This window comes from Mastigoproctus giganteus, chromosome 1, assembly GCF_048544385.1.
Source record: "Mastigoproctus giganteus isolate SK-2022 chromosome 1, ASM4854438v1, whole genome shotgun sequence".
NCBI classification, from domain to species: Eukaryota; Metazoa; Arthropoda; class Arachnida; order Uropygi; family Thelyphonidae; genus Mastigoproctus; species Mastigoproctus giganteus.
In genome coordinates, this window is record NC_143575.1 from 133,115,790 (window position 1) to 133,133,010 (window position 17,221).

Genomic DNA, 17,221 nt, shown 5'->3' on the forward strand with positions numbered 1-17,221 from the left:
CACTTTACTCTCAGTTATTACAAGATTATCTAACTTACTGCCAGATTTGAATACCCTTATATCTGTGTGACACCACGTCTCTGATATCCCAACAATATCTGCCTCTGATGTTTTGAGAAATACCTCAAATTTATTTACTAAACTCCTAGCATTGGTGTACACTCAAGTATACATGCACCTGTTCCTATTCTTAGCTACCCTAACACAACCCATGTTTACTTGTACTGCAATGATTCCCAGCTGTCTCTGAAATATTCTGCATCTTGTTTTCCAGGCTGCTGCTCATTCCAATAGAAGCAGTGCAAGAATCACTTTCACCTCTGCCAGTGGCTACTGTTAATCTATTAGTCCTTGCATCCACCCAAGCTAGCAGTTTTTCGACCCACCTAACACTGCTTCGATAGCATCAGCAAATATTCTTGCACCCTTTCTATTTAAGTGTATCCCATCCCTGTAGAAGCAGTCTCTCCTGTTAACAAGTACAGACCAGGCTGAATAAAATTCTACCCCTTGAGCCTTGCACAATCTTTACAGGACTGAATTGATCGACAAGGCTGTCATCATATACTCCCTCCTATTGTGTCTGGGCAGAACTGCAGACACTTTCAAATTCAACCTTAATTCACGGCTTTTTTTTCAACAGTGACCTGTACTTGTTAAGTAATTCCGCCGGTCTCCCACTCTTAATATCATTAGTGCCAATGTATATAATAATATCACCTTTTATGCCCTTAAAAGATGATCTCCGCTCTGCAACATCATCAACCTTTGCCCCTGGCAGACATACCCTGGTCCTGTTCCACCTATCCTTTTTACAAAGCATGTTCCCCGTTTCCCCGACAATAGAGTCACCAACAACTACTAGTTCCTGTGGGACCAGCGCATTCTGCCTTGGGGGTTGCTGGTGTGTTGCGTGATGACCAAGTGCAAGCTCTGGCGTTGATGTGGGCAGCTGAGAGCTTGATGGGTCCCTCAATTTAGATCCTTCGGGGGCAGCCACCCAGTCCTTCAAGCTCTCATATAGGCCCATAACAACGCTGAGTTGTCGCCTGATTTCGTTACACTCCTTGCATCGCGCGCACACACAAAGACACCCCCCATGGCAATATCATGTCCCGTACCCAATTGCTCCACAAACATCATGCAACAGTGCATTTTAAAAGGCTGTGATTCAGAGGGCAACTTCCCCCCCCCCCCCAGTTCTCCCCTGAGCCACAGCACTCCCATTAGCTTGAGCCTTTTGTTTGCTGCTCTGGTCTGAGCCATGATTTCGATTAAATTTCAATAAAATTTCAATTTCAGTACAAAATTATAACCCTAAACTTGTATGCCAACACAGTTATAACGCTATATATATTTTTCAGTATCGAGTATTATCTACGATTTCCATTTATATAAGTTCCATATCAAGTTATGTATTAATTAATTATGTTGCGTTTGTAATCTAAGTCATTATATGTATTTAGTTAAAAGTACAATTTAATTGACAACGAAGTTTAACAAAATTAATAGATTTTACTGATTAATTGACAATATTATATTATATACAGTACTATACTAAGCTTACGCTATCTAGTTCGGGATATAACGTTGTGTCGTATAATAATGGCGGCAAGTTGCGAACGGTAAATCTACGGACACTTAAGTATTAATTAACTTCCAAATCTCGCCGTCTCAATTCAGAATAAACTAAGGATCCTGACTAGGTCTATAAGCTACTTATAGAAAATAATTTGATGTAACAATTGGCCAATAAAGCAGTAAATATGGCTAAAAAATTGGCTGACACCACTGTCAGTCCCCTATACAGACTACAGGCAAATAATACACGAAAAGATTCACACTCTGTGATACATGGAATAGACGGACCATCAGTAAATTACATCAGATAAAGCCTGTAATTGAACCATGGCAGTTTATATCTGGGCAAGAATCATAAGGAGGAAGTTGTTCTAGCACGGACCCGCATAGGACACAGTCATCTGACACATTCTTTCTTGCTAAGGGCTGATGACCCTTCTCTGTGTGAGTCCTGTGATACAGCTTTATCCCTGAAACATATTTTAATGGAGTGCCCAGATTTTAATAATATGCACTTATCCGCTTTTAACCACCTGACTGAGCCTTATACACTCGGTCAGATTTTATCTGAAAGTGACAAGTGTCAGTTATTTTTAATTTTTTACAGCTTACTAATTTATATACATGTATATAAAATAAGCTTTATATTTTTAGAATATGTACTATTATCAAAATTATTGTAACTCAGAGCGAAAACGGATACAAATTAGATTAGATTAGATACATACAAACAAAACAAACAAAAAGCTTTCGGTTGTTTTGTCAACCTTTCTCAGTTAAACTGACAGTTAAGAGTGGAGCATGAGGGCGTGTACTGCCAATCTTGTACATGAAGTGCATGATTAATTGTTGGATGTTGAAGCCTGTGGCTGTGATGCATGCAGACGTTGCCAGTGTTTGTCAATAGCCAGGATTGCTGTTTCGATGATAGGGTGGACTCGACATCCACTGCTCCTGTTGACTGAGGTACTAGAGCATTTGATGTTCAACGACTCCAACCAGGCACGTCGTCGATAGTGGTGGGACCTATCCACAATCACGACGTCTCGGTGTGGGTCAATGTCGTGGTGGGTTGCCCAAATGTGTTCAGCAATAGCTGAGTGCTCCACTTCCACTAAACGGATTGCTCTTTCGTGTTCGGAAAGGCATTTTTCGAGCCGTCTCCCAGTTTCCCCAATGTAGCAGCTAGTTAGTACAGTCACGGCAAGAGATGCGGTAGACCACTCCGCTTTGTAGTAAGGTGGGGACAGGTTTTTTACTTTAGAGATGAGGGATTATATCTGCCTGGGAGTTGTACACCTTTTATCCCATGTGATTTTAAGACTACAAACCTGTTGTGATAGGTTTGGGTAGTATGGGATAAAGGTGCTCGCAGTTGAGTCATTACCTTGGATGTTTCTGTTGGTCGCTACGTGGTCATGTGTCTTTAGGTCACACCTGTCAAGGGTATTGATGAGGTAGCCACACCTCTTAAGAAAGATCCGCCTTGACCTTAGCAATTTCGGTGTGCCTCTCATTTACAGAGCTAGAGTGGGTCCGGGCACGAGTTAGCAAGGTTCGTGCAGTGGCAACAAGATGGGTACGTGCATGTGCTGACAGGAAGTTGGTAGATTGGCCAGCACACATTGGTTTATGATGGACAGTTGTCTTCAAGTGCGTGCCCTTGCGCCAGACAAGAGTATTCTAGCCCGATAGTGAATTTTATGAAAGGCGGCAGAGAATTGAGGTGGTCTAAGATTCGGTCACCTGAATTTCTCGGGATAACCACGAATACATCGTCCACGTAGTGACGCCAAAAGGTAATGGGATCTGGTACATTCGTAAATGCACGACCCTCTGATTCCTCCCTTGCGATGCTTGCCGTGACCGAACTAACCGGGGAACCCATGGCTGTGCCGTGTACTTGTTGGTAAATGAAGTCGTTGAACATGATTGCACCACCTGTTAAGCACAGTCTGATGGCGGTGGAGATATCGTCTGGTGTTAGTTTGGTTCTGCTGCTAAGGGTTTGTCTTTATCTAAGAGTTGCTTTGCATATGAAGGCAAGTTCTACTGGGATGGAGGTGAAAAGTGAAACTACATCAAATGATGCCATGATTTGATCTTGTGAGATGGATATGGTTCGGATCCGTTCTGTGAATTCACTACTGTTGGAGACAGTGTTGGTGGTGGTCTTGCCTACTAGGGGAGAAAGGACCCCCGAGACAAACTTAGCTAATTCATAACTCGGTGAGCCACAACAGGAGACAATGGGTCTTAACGGTGTACCTTCTTTGTGAACCTTCAGTAGTCCATAGAATTGTGGAATCTGGCAGCCAGAGGCACGGAGGTGATTACATGTTCATGCTGTTATTTTCTTCTGTTTAGGCCAACTGTTGACGAGGATGTTCACTTTCAACTCCCATCGTTCCAAAGCTTTGATGGGAGGAACGGTTAAGGATTGGTAAACAGAAGTGTCCTGCGAGAGCAGCAAGGCTTTTGTCTCGTAATCTGTGTGATTCATTACGACCGTTCAACATCCTTTATCTGTGTGCAAAATTGCTGCAGTTTTTAGGCGAATTGTGTTTGCCACATCTTCAAGGAAACGTGTTAAACACGCTTCTACGCCTAAGGCAATATCAGTGATTGGTGGGTTTCTTGGGAGAACAACAAATTTCATACCCAGAGTCAACAGATCTACTTGTTCTTAGATAACTGTTTGTTGCTCAAGTTCAATACAAAATCTGTGCAACTTGTGGAAGGGGTATTATGCTGATGATGAAATTGATGGGACTCGCCAATTAAAACATCAAACTTACGTTTTTGACGTGTACAATAGCGTTCAGATTCTCTGACGGTTTGATAGCACAAGGTATGGATTATATTGGTGTAAACAGGATCGGGAACTGGACTTCTAAGTTCAATCAGCAGGGCTGCTTTACTCGTTGAAGCATTTTGCAAGTCTCGATGAAGGCAGCCAATCCATATGTTCAGGGTCTTGTAGCTGAAGTTTTGACAGGCACGGCACATACATTCATTAGGAAATGGAGTTTGTAGAGAAATCCTTTCGGGATGACTTTGTTTGATTTGTACCTATGAGCAAATCTGAGATGTTTGCCACGAGCTATAAAGGTGAAATTCTTTTGCAGTTTCACGACTATGTCATATGTTTGTTGGCCAAGCACAGTTTGAATATGATTAAAGAGGCCTGTGTGCTCTGGATTCATTATTATAAAAATTACTGTAACTCAGAGCGAAAACAGATACAAAATAGATTGTGACAAGTTTAATAATAGGAAATATACATATATTAGATTAGATACATACTTTCAAATGCTCCAGTACCTCAGTCAACAGGAGCAGTGGATGTTGAGTCCACCCTATCATCGAAACAGCAATCCTGTATATTGACAAACACTGGCAACGTCCGCATGCATCACAGCCACAGGCTTCAACATCCAACAATTAATCACGCACTTCACGTACAAGATTGGCAGTACACGCCGTCATGCTCCATTCTTAACTGTCAGTTTAACTGAGAAAGATTGACAAAACAACCGAAAGCTTTTTGTTTGTATGTATCTAATCCAATATATCTATATTTCCTATTATTAAACTTGTCACAATCTATTTTGTATCTGTTTTCGTTCTGAGTTACAGTAATTTTGATAATAATGAATCCAAAGCGCACAGTCCTCTTTAATCAGAATATATACTGCCTTTTAAACTTATACCTAATCTTTTGACCAAGTAGCCTCTTTTAAAGTTACCAGAATCTATTTTTACCTTTATCTTGGCACATAATATCCACTGTTGCTAATGCGCCAGAAAAATTTCAACCCAACCAACCAACTTGTCTGATCAATTTGATTGGTTACTATGCTGTGGTCACAAAGAAACTGGAGGCAAAAAACAATTTTGATATCATATACTTGGATTTCAGGAAAGCTTTTGATACTGTTGCACTTGGAAGATTACTGTTCAAATTGAAGCAGTATGGCATTAAGAGCAAGTTGCTATAATGGATAAAAGGATGGTTGAGTGGGTAAAGACAGAGAGGGGTAATCACCACTAATGTTATTAGGGGTGTTCCTCAAAGCTTCGGTGTTGTTCTTTTGTATATTTATCAGTGATATTGATGCAAGTATATCAAGCTTAATGTCAAAGTTTGCAGATGATACAAATGTTGGCAGGATTGTTAATAACAGTAATGACAGTATGCTGCTGCAACAGGATCTGGAAAAGTTAGGTAGATGGGTTGAGAAATAGCAACTGAAGTTTAATATTGACAAATGCAAAGTACTGCATATGGATAGCAGTAACCCCAGAGAAATGTACCAACTGGGCAGTCATCGGGGTTGTAGAGAATGAAAGAGACTTGGGTGGTGGGGAGGGGGGGGAATTGTGCAGTCAGATATGAAGTTTTCTGAGTAGTGCAGACAGGCTGCCAGAGTGGGTCATGGGGTCTTGTCATTGATATACAGGAATTTTGTGAGCAGCGTTAAGGAAGTGATTATCCTCTTGTAAAAGGTGATGGTCAGGTCACACCTTGAGTATTGCATACAGGTTTCGCAGCCTCATTTTAGGAAGGATGTACAGTTGCTAGAACAAGTACAGAGGAGGGCAACAAGATTAGTGAATGGAACAAGGGGTGCTCTTATGAGAAAGGCTTAAGATCTGAAAATTGTAGCTTCTTCTGAAGACTAGGCACCTGCGAGGCGATCAGATTGAGGTGCGGCCTTGAATGGATTGAGTAGGCTCGATGCTGATGAATTCTTCCTCCTGCTCAGATTACAAACCTGAAGGGGCATAGATTCAAACTGAGGAAAGACAGTTATAGAATAGATGTGTAGAAATTTGTCTTTAGCCAGCGGGTAGTTGATTGCTGGAACAAACTTCCATTTGTTGTTGTAGAAGTTAATAGCTTAAATAAATTCAAGGCAGAACTATAGAAACATTTGTAATGAATGATCAATAAAATGGGAAGGGGTTTTTTTTTTTTTTTTTTTTGGCTGATGCTGTATAAGCTTGCTTTCTTGCGTCATATGCCTCTCCTAATACAGTCGGTCCTCATATAACACGTGTTTACACTACACGAATTCGATCATACACGATTTATAAATAGGGGAACGTTATCTTATATAACACGAACCGAATTCGCTTATGCACGATTCGCCTTTGTGTTTACAAGAAATGGCAGTTGAACGCGGAATCACCCCAACCGAACGCAACACGATAGGAATGAAGAAGTTTCTGAAAATGTATTTATGTGTTTTATATCAGTGAAGGGGAAACACATTTCACCATAATAACGTAAAAACCAACACAATTCCAGCTATCGGTATAATTGCAAATGCAATTAGATCGAGTTTACTACCAGTTTATAACAGATTCCACTAGCAGAAACAAAACTGGAAATTGTTTTTATTGTTTTATGGTAGTAACCCCCAGAAATGTGCTTTAGTAAAATGTGGGGTGTTAATAGTGTATCTCGGCCTTTACGGTGTTGTTTATTCAGTTGCTACACGTGCGCAGCTTTGTTTATGTGTGTATTAAGCGTGCCTCCTCGTTTTGTAATTGCGCTTTATTCCCTAAAAATTAGTAAAATACTTAAAAGGTGTGAAAAGGAAGCGTCCTGGTGAAGACACTGCAGATTCAGAGAGAGAGAAAAAAAAAAAAAAAAGCAATATCGATAAACAGAGGCGGACTGGGTCAAAAATTCTTAACTGGGAAAATTTATAGTGGCCTCATACTACGGTTTATGGCCAAAATCACACCGGCCTCCGGCCCACCGGGATTTTCCGTGTAAGGCTTATGGCCAGTCCGCCTCTGTCGATAGACCTGTCTTTCACCAGTGCCTCCATTAATATCCCTGGAACAGAAGTTAAACTAATCGGTCTGTAATTATATGTGTCTCTCTTTCATCCTCCATTTGAACTTCTCCAGTCCATGGGTACCTCCCCTGAGTCCAAGGAAGCTCTCATAATTATGGCTAAGAGTTTGCTTACTTCCTTTGCTGCCTCCTTTAATATAACTGGATAGATTCCATCCACCCCAGGTGCCTTTCTTAAGTTTATCATCAACAATTTCTTCTCCACTTTACTCACAGTTGTTACAAGATTATTTAGCTTACTGCTAGAGTTTAATACACCTCTGGCATTCCCCTCCCTGAATAACTCCTCATGTGTTAATATCGATGCAAAATATTCATTTAGTTTGTTAGCTACCTGATCAAGATCATCAATAGTTGAACCATCGATATCAAGTGGACCAATCTGATTCATCCTCTTCCTTCTAGAGTTTACATAAGTAAATAATTCTTTGCTGTTTTTCTTTGCATCCTTTGCCAAAGATTTCTCGTAATCTGCCTTTGCCTGTCTAGCCTCCTTTGTGACTTGGTTACAGACCAGCTTATACTATCATAGGCTTCCGTGTCACCTGTTAATTTATATGTATCCCATTTTCTTCTCTGCCACATGTCTAATTAGTTCATCTGACATCCATTTAGGCCTAAATTGTGAACAGTATTTCTTTTTGGTATGAAAAGCCTAGTAGCTTCCAAGATTAAATCTTTGAATACTTCCCTGAATTTGCTGTTGGTAACATCATCAGTTGGTCCCACCATATAGAATTTAAATACTGTCTCAGATAACCTTAATCACCTTTTAACAAAAACCCTTCCCTTTACCCCTGATGGTAGTTACCTCTTTGAGTAGGCGCCTCCGTAGCCAGGTGGGAAGGAGCAGCAGTGCGTAGCACACGCTTCTTGATTAGACCGGGGTTCGAACCCGTCACCACCAAATACGGAGGATGCGGAAAGGTCATGGAATGACCACCGCATATCCCGGAGCAATATGGCCTTAGTTGCTAATGCTCCTAAAAACCAAATAACAAACAAACAAACCTCTTTGAGTAAATCCCACTTCAGCACACTGTGATCACTGTCACCTAGTGGTTCCTTTATCTGCTGATTCTTAATGCATGAAGAATCACTACTGATAATCAGATCAAGAGTATTACTCCCTCTAGTTGCCTCCCGAACGTGCTGCTGTAGAAAACAATCATCAAATAAATCCACAAATGCCTTGCTAGTGTGTGAGTGACCAACCCACAAATTCCAGTCAATCTCTGGGCAAAATCCCCCATTATAAGACATTCTGATTTACTGGCCTACTCTATTTCTGTGCAAAATTGTTCATTATACTCATCAGCTTTATTAGGCCTATAACACACACCTACTCTCATTTTTCCTTTACCAGTGCTTGTGTCACACCAAACAGACTCAACATTGCATTGTCTAACAGCATAGCCTCTCTTCCCTTTTTGTACACATTGTACTCCCCAAATTCCAACTCTGCACTGCTTATGTCTGTGTGACACCACATCTCTGATAACCCAACAATATCTACCTCTGATGTCTTGCCTAGCACTTCAAGCTCATCAAATTTATTAACTATACTCCTAGCATTGGTGTACATGCAGGTATACATGCACCTGTTTCTATTGTTAGTTACCCTAATACAGCTCATGTATTTACTTGTTACACTATGACTTCCAGCAGTCCTGGAGATTCCCATTGCCTTGCTTTCCAGACTGCTGTTCATTTCAATAGAGCCAGTACAAGAATCACTTTCACCTCTGCCAGCGGCTACTGTTAATCTATTAGTCCATGTATTCCCCTCCCCCCAAGCTATCAGTTTTCCGACCCATCTAACTCTGCCTCAATAGCATCAGCAAATATACTTGCACCCTTTCTATTTAAGTGTATCCAATCCCTTTAGAAGCAGTTTTTCCCATTAACAAGCACAGACGAGGCTGGGAAAAATTTTACCCCTTGAGCCTTGCAGTCTCTCCAGGGCGGAATTGATCGACACGGCTCTCAACATATACTCCCTACTATCGTGTCTGGGCTGAATTGCAGACACTTTCAAATTCAACCCCAACTCACAGTTTTCTTTTTCAGCATTGACCTGTACTTGTTAAGCAATTCTGCCGGTCTCCTACTCTTTATAACATTAGTGCCAACGTGTACAACAATATCACCCTGCCCTTAAAAGATGATATCCGCTCTACAACATCATCAACCTCTGCCCCTGGTAGACATACCCTGGTCCTGTTCCTATCCTATCCTTTTTGCACAATATGTTCCTCATTTCCCTGACAATAGAGTCACCGACAACAACTAGTTCCTTGGGACCAGCGCATTCTGCCTTGGGGGGTTGCCACTGTGTTGTGTGATGTTCAAGTGCAAGCTTTGGCATTGATGTGGGCAGCTGAGAGCTTGATGGGCCCCTCCATATAAATCCTTCGAGGACAATCCACCCTGTCCTTCAGGCTCTCATATCGGCCCATAGCAACGCTGAGTTGGCACCTGATTTTCTCGCACTCCTTACATTGTGCACACACAAAGACATTCCTCTTGGCAATATCATGTCCCATTCCTGATTGCTCCACAAACATCAAACAAGCAGTACATTTCGAAAGACTGTGATTCTTAGGACAACCCCCCTCCCCCCCTCAGTTCTCCCCCACAGCACTCCCATTAGTTTGAGCCTTTTGTTTTGCTGCTCTGGTCTGAGTCATGATTTCTATTCAATTTCAAATAAAATTCCAATACAAGATATAACCCTAAACTTACATCCCAATGCAGTTATTACACTATATATGTGTATTTCAGTATTGAATAGTATCTCCGGGTTACGTTATATGACTTTCTTATCTGCTGTTAAGTTATATGTATTAATTTATAATGTTATATTTTAAAAAACTAGGTCGTTATGACATTAGTGCCAACATGTACAACAATATCACCCTGCCCCTAAAAGATGATATCTGCTCTAAACATCATCAACCTTTGTCCCTGATAGACATGCCCTGGTCCTGTTCCTATCCTATCCTTTCTGCACAATATGTTCCCCCTTTCCCCAACAATAGAGACACTGACAACAACTAGTTCCTTTGGGACCTTTTATTTAGTTAAAAAAGTACAATTTAATTGACAGAGAAATTTAATAAGATTAGTAAATTTTACTGATCATTTGATACTACTACTATACTCGCTATCTAGTTTTCTGTTAAAACTTACGCTATCTGGTTTGGTGTATATGTTGTATCGTATAACAATGATGGCACTTTACGAACGGTAAATCTACGGACACCAGGTATTACTTACTTTCAAGATCGCGCCATCTAAATTCAAAATAAACCACAGAGCTTGATTAGATCTATAAGCTACTTATAGAAAATAATTTAATCTAACGATTAATTGGCGCCTCCATAGCCAAGTGGGAAGGAGCAGCAGTGCGTAGCACACGCTTCTTGATCAGACCGGGGTTCGAGCCCGTCACAACCAAATATGGAGGATGTGGAAAGGTCAGGGAATGACCACCGCATATCCCGGAGCAATATGGCCTTAGTTGCTAATGCTCCTAAAAACCAAATAACAACAACAATGATTAATTCAACAAACTGGCTAAATATAATTAAAAACTTAGCATTCGTGGGAGCTACAAAACTTGTCCACGTGGATTAGATACCTTTTTCTCTATTAACTGGGTAAATATCTCGCAGCAAATACAATTGAATTATTATGGTATAACTTTAAAACAATCACAGAAGCCTTTAATGCATATATACCATTAAAAAAAATACTCCATGAGGAGGATTCCAAGTTGGATGAATAATGGAGTTTCCAGATTACCTGAGCAGAAAAAATGCAGACAGCATGTGAATGTTAAGAGCAAAATACAAAAGTGCTATGCAATTACAAGGCCTAGTAAAGAATAAATATACCAAATTAATCAGAAAAATCACAAAAAAAAATACTATACTACTAAATTTAAATCAAAAGTTATAGAAAAACAATAATTTCAAATCAATAAATAAAAAAAATCCACTTAGCGACTTTCAACAGCGACTCATCACCCTGCCAACCTTTGTATCATCTGCAAATTTGGACATTAAGCCTGTTATACCTAAGTATTAAATAGCAAATGCTCAATGTACGGTACTCACCTTGAATGTAATCTGCAATAGTTTTATGAAGAGACTGATGGCTAAATTTAAGGTGGAATAATTAAATTAATGAATTAAGGCGGGATAAAAAATAAGTTAATTTAACAGAATTTAAGATAAGTGCAAAGAAGCAGAAGTGCACCACTCAGTTTCTGGTTGTCATAAGGTAGAAAGTAGTTAATCTAGAACTTAAGTTAAAAAAATTGATAATGCCAATAGTCATAATGATGGACTTTCGTTAAGTTATAACGTCTTCAGTTGGCGAAGTTAAGTGGGGAGTAGATGTGTGCTGTATTTAAATAATTATCTATACTCTCGTGATGCTCTTTGAAACACGTGGGAATCTCAAATGCGAGAGATTCCAAGCCGGGGAAAGATTAAAATAGAGTTTCGCATTTATAATATTGAGATTAGAATGGTGTAATCTCCAAGATTAGAACCATTCAATAATGAGAGCTTCATATTGAAGAATTTTGTGGCTGGTTTTAAGTTTAATAATTAAACTTAGGGAATCGATTAGGGGAGTGTGATTGTGGGTATGGGCATGTATTGTAAGTTCCATACTAGATTGTCCAGTTCTAAAACTATTATAGTGGTAGTATGCGCGAGTATTAGAGGTTTTGGTAGAACCAAACTTTGTTGTAGTACTACCAGTATAGCAGGCATCACAGTTTGGTTTTGATCAGATAAATTATATTGTTCAAATTGCTAGTCAGGTACTTATGTGTGTCTTTGTAAGTATTAAATAAGGATCCGAGTTTATTATAAGCTGAAAATATGAGGGAGATAACTGTGCCTGTAAATACTCGGTGGAACTGTCGGCAAGTTCGCTATGGTAAGGGAGGATGATGCAGGTGGATGATGGAGGATTTGCCTTAGGTAGTGGGTTTGGGTGGGTTGTTAATTTTACTTTTGGCGGCAAAAATGGTGTGTTGGATAAGTTGGGTTGGGTAGGGTAGTTCCTAGCTATAAATTTTTCTGTGAGGTATTGAAGTTCGTTAGTTAAGTCATTTTGTGAGGAATTATATTTTATAGCATTATGGATTTGGTTGTATAGGACAGCTTTTTTTGTACTAAGAGGGTGGTGCAAAGCAAAATTTTCCTGTGTGTGTATTTTTTCTGAAAATCTTTGTACCTAGTTTTGTGCCTGTTTTGTAAATGGTAAGGTTAAGAAAGTTGATTTGATTGTTCGTTTAAATTTCAAGAGTGAGTTTTAATGTATCATGTATTGAATTAAATTTTGAAAAAAGATTGTCTATAATGGATCTATTACCTATTATGAGTATATCATCTGCATAACGTGTGTATAATTTTATTTATGAAGGAAAGAGTTGTAAAAAATTTGATTCTCCATTGTAGCTAAATAAATTTCAGACAGAGGAGCGGAAATGCCTAAGTCCATGGGTAAACCGAATATTTGTTGAAAAATTTTGTTATTGAATCTGAAATATCTGGCATCTAGTAATAGCAAAGTGAGTTCAAGGATATTATTGATGGAAAGAGAGGTACGTTTTATTAAGGTGTCGTCTGTTGTTAAAAACTTTCGTAAAGCCTGTAATGTGAATGGGATATGCACGTTGGTGTATAGAGATACTACATCAAAAGATGCTAGAATATCTCCATCAGAAATTGTAGTGGTACTTATTTTCTGAAAAGCCTGATTGGTATTGCTGATTTTAAATTCTGAGAATCTGGTGAGAGGGGATATAATTTTAACTAAGTAAGTGGATAAGTTTGCAAAAGCTGATTTACTGAAAGAAATAATTGGTCTGAAAGGATGGCCAGGTTTGTGTAGTTTGGCAATACCAAACATATGAGGGAGGATATTGTTATGGATTCCTATCTGTTGTAGTGTATATAAATTGATTTCTTTGTTTTGTCTAAGTTTTCTTAAGATTATATCAAGTTTGTTTTTAAGTTTGATGATATTATGATTGTTATCAATTTTGTATGTGTCTTGATCGGATAGAATTTGTTCCATTTATTGTGTATAGGTGTTTTTGTCTATAATGACAGTCGTGTCTCCTTTATCTGCTTTTTGTATAATAACATCTGAGATTTTGCTTAATTTTTGTATATCTAGAAGTTGTTGCTTTTTAATGTTAGATTGGGAAGTAAGTTTGGAATTTATTATGCTATTGTTTTGATGTATTATTCGCCATTTGTCGGGAAGATTATACATATATCAAAGACCAACACTATCCCTTGATGGGATAGTGTTGGTCTTTTATGTCGAAATTGAAACCATATTCTGAACTGGTGAGTTCAGTGGGTGGGGGTGAAGGATTTTGAAGAGATATTGACGTTAGAAATTTTTGGGTAGGATCCTAATGTAAGTGTGTGCCATTTCTTGATGTGTCTTTGTTCTACATTGTACCGTACATTAAGCATTTGCTATTTAATACTTAGTCTATTATCACGGTATTATAAGAATTCTATAACTTTTATATTTGCCTGTTATACCGTCATTAATATCATTGATAAATATAGAAAACAACAATGGTGCCAACACATATGAAGATGATAAAGGAAATTATCGTGGTGGAAAGAATACCCGCATAATGGAAAATAATATAGAAGAACATTAGGTAAAATTGAAAGATGAAATCAAGATACAACAAACCTTGGAACTCAACAGAATTTAAAAATAAATGATTACATAATAAAAATATTATTGTGATTTGCAATGTGGCTTTACATAATTTTTATATTAATCTTAGTGCTGTAAATGATATTTTATGAAATTAATATTTATAATTAGATGGAAAATAAAAACATTGAAACAGTCTCTTAGTTTACTGAAATTTTTCTTTCCACTGTGCATTTACTATTATATTCAAGTTTATATAATTATTATTTCATTTTGTTTTTTAACAGCATACCATGCAAAATGTATTGATCCTTGGTTGACTAATAATCGTAGGACTTGTCCTTTATGTAAACGGAAGATTCACTTGGGAGACAGCAGTTCAGACAGTGAAAGTGAATCAGAAGTTGCAACTACTACATCTGAAACAACTCCTTTGTTACGCACTTCCAATGATAGCAGAAATGAGTGGGGAACTTTCACTAGTCCCTTCATTAATCCTCTTGTTAGTGATACTATAAACAGCAGGGTGGAAGATTTAGAGGAACACTGCAGTTATCCTTCACAAGGTGAATCTTTTCCAGTTACACCACAGACCACTCATGCTGATTTTCATTCCTCAGAGGAAATGGGAGGTGCTTACTATCTGCCCCCTCCACAGAATTCAGTTAATTCAGAAGTGTCTTCTGCAGTTAATGTTATACAAACAGAACAGATGACATTTGAATCTCCTCTTGACTCTGTGGGGATATCTCATAATCAGAGAAACATTAATTTGCATTCTGATTTAGTTGTGTGAAGTCTCCTACATTTTTAATGATAGCCAAAAATTGTGATCTGCAGCTGTGTAAAGTAATGTGTATTTTTAATGATGTAAAAATCTTTTCAACAGCCATTGTTTGTAACTGTATGAGATAAAATTTTGCTCTTCATCTTTATTAGATAAATCTATTTTTCGTGTGTGTGTGTAGCCAGCATCTTCCAGGACTTAGGTTAAAATTGAGAAGTTAGAGGTACATATTATTTCTAATAACAGGATCAGTAGAGCTATCTTCTTAACAAGGTAATTGACTTAACATGATACCTTATACAGTTTTGAACTCTACTAAAAGAGGTGGTGGATTATTAAGAATATGATAAATTTTTCATATATAATACCTGATAGGCACTTGGGATTGCAATGGTTATCAAAGATGTTAAAAATGGAATACAGGAATCCCTCACCAGCCGTGGAGATGCCTGAAAAGTACAGCATTTGGCAAAACTATAGTTGGTGAGACTAAGGTCCAATAGCAAATAGGAGGTTAGGGGAATAACAATAAATATGCCAACAAAATATATGGGGGAGGGGAAAGAGCAGTAAAATTCATTTTCTGTTTATACAACATGAAAATGATGATGAAATGTAAATAAATTGTCTGCCTCTGCACTATCCACAAGATGCTCCCATGATTTATGGAGGCAGGAGCAATAATTGTTATGTTTTGTTGTTTAAGGAGATTAGACTAAACTAAGTATATGTAGAAAAATTTAAAAAAAAAAAGTATGGATTGAAAAAACTTTTGTATGTGTACATAAAAATTATCTGAAATCTGCAATTAGAGAGGGATTAATGTATATTGTTAGTATATCTCAGTATATTGTTTCTTTTTGAACCTTATTCTTATTTATTAATATAAATAAGAATATCCGCCAAACAGTAGAGTAGTGGTATAACCACTTACCATTACTAAATTTTTTGATTTATTAGCTCATGTTCTAAATGGCTGTCTTTTAGTAATTTATTTCTTGTTTATTTTGTATCGAATACAAGTTATCTTCTCGTTAAATCCTGCTTTAATCTATTAGTTATTTAATTGCAAAGAAAATGTTCTCTTTGATAAAAGTTAGGTTTTCCTGTGCTATAAAGCCTCCATATTATTTCTATAACTCTTTGTTATTCAACACCATGGTGCTATCAGTAAAATTATTTTCCTTGTTATATGTATATTAAGAGGAATTTGGAAAAAAATTTCATTGAGTTGAGTACTTCTTTTAGAATTTTTAGTAGTATGTGCTCAAACTGAAAGTGACTGCCACAGAACACATGAAGCCAAGCCATCAAACCATATTCATACAAGTTACAGCAATGATGCTAACTCCCCAAGTAATAAAACTTTTTCATTTAACACAGCTTTAGATATATTGGGCACAAGTGACATCCCATTGATATATATATATATATATATATATATATATATATATATATATATATATATATATATATATATATATAATCCTTTCCAGCTAAAACGAAGTGGTCTATCATGCTAAAAATTTCAGTAACAGTCTAATTCTTTATTCAGAATTAAAAATTGTCCATATATGAGGACCATGGAAAGGTTGATCAAGACAATAATCTCTCTCTCTCTCAACTTTAAATTTAACAACAATCATATCAGATTTTAAGCAAATAATATTAATAGAAGAATTGGAAAACTCTGAAATGCCACTAAAATAGTAGGTTTCCTTTCATTCCTTTCCTTTCAAAATGATTGGAAAAAAATTCACAAGTGAAAAACTCCAGAATGTCTCCATTAATGGCTTAACACTTTCACAAGCTGAAATGATGAATTTAGAGGAGAATAAAATAATGAAATGAGGACTGAAGTTATGTTGTATGTTAAGGATAAATTGAAAATACCTGCAGAAAGATAAATTCAGCTTCCATTGTCTCATCTCTTCAGGGGAAAGCTATATGGCAGCATTCTAGTGGAGAAAGAAGAATATAGTGTTTCGATAACCCATCAAGGTTTGAGATGAGTGGCTGTAATAACTAGTAAGAATACACAAAGGAACACTGCAGTTATCCTTCTCAGTGCACTACAGAAAGCAATCAGCAGACACATTCTGACCAGCAAAGCACCCAAAGCCATGCAAAATGAAAGTATCGGCACACAAATAAAAATCTCCATAAACAGTGCATCTTACAACGATAGGATATATAATTATTTTATCTCAGACTTCAATAATAACGTCTGCCTTGTAAATACTAAAATATAATTTGACCAAAATGATATT

At 37.7% G+C, this 17,221-nt stretch overlaps 1 protein-coding gene across 2 annotated transcripts in view; it reads left to right on the forward strand.

Annotated features, from left to right (window-relative positions):
• The window catches only part of LOC150091144 (E3 ubiquitin-protein ligase RNF13-like), a 341,104-nt gene extending 326,111 nt beyond the window's left edge, over positions 1-14,993 (forward strand). For both annotated transcript variants that reach the window (XM_090382193.1, XM_090382202.1), the window contains one exon: positions 14,452-14,993. In XM_090382193.1, coding sequence (XP_090238319.1) covers positions 14,452-14,960 — 509 coding nt within the window. In that variant the 3' untranslated portion in view covers positions 14,961-14,993. The remainder of the gene's footprint in view (positions 1-14,451) is intronic.
• Positions 14,994-17,221: the final 2,228 nt, after the last annotated feature.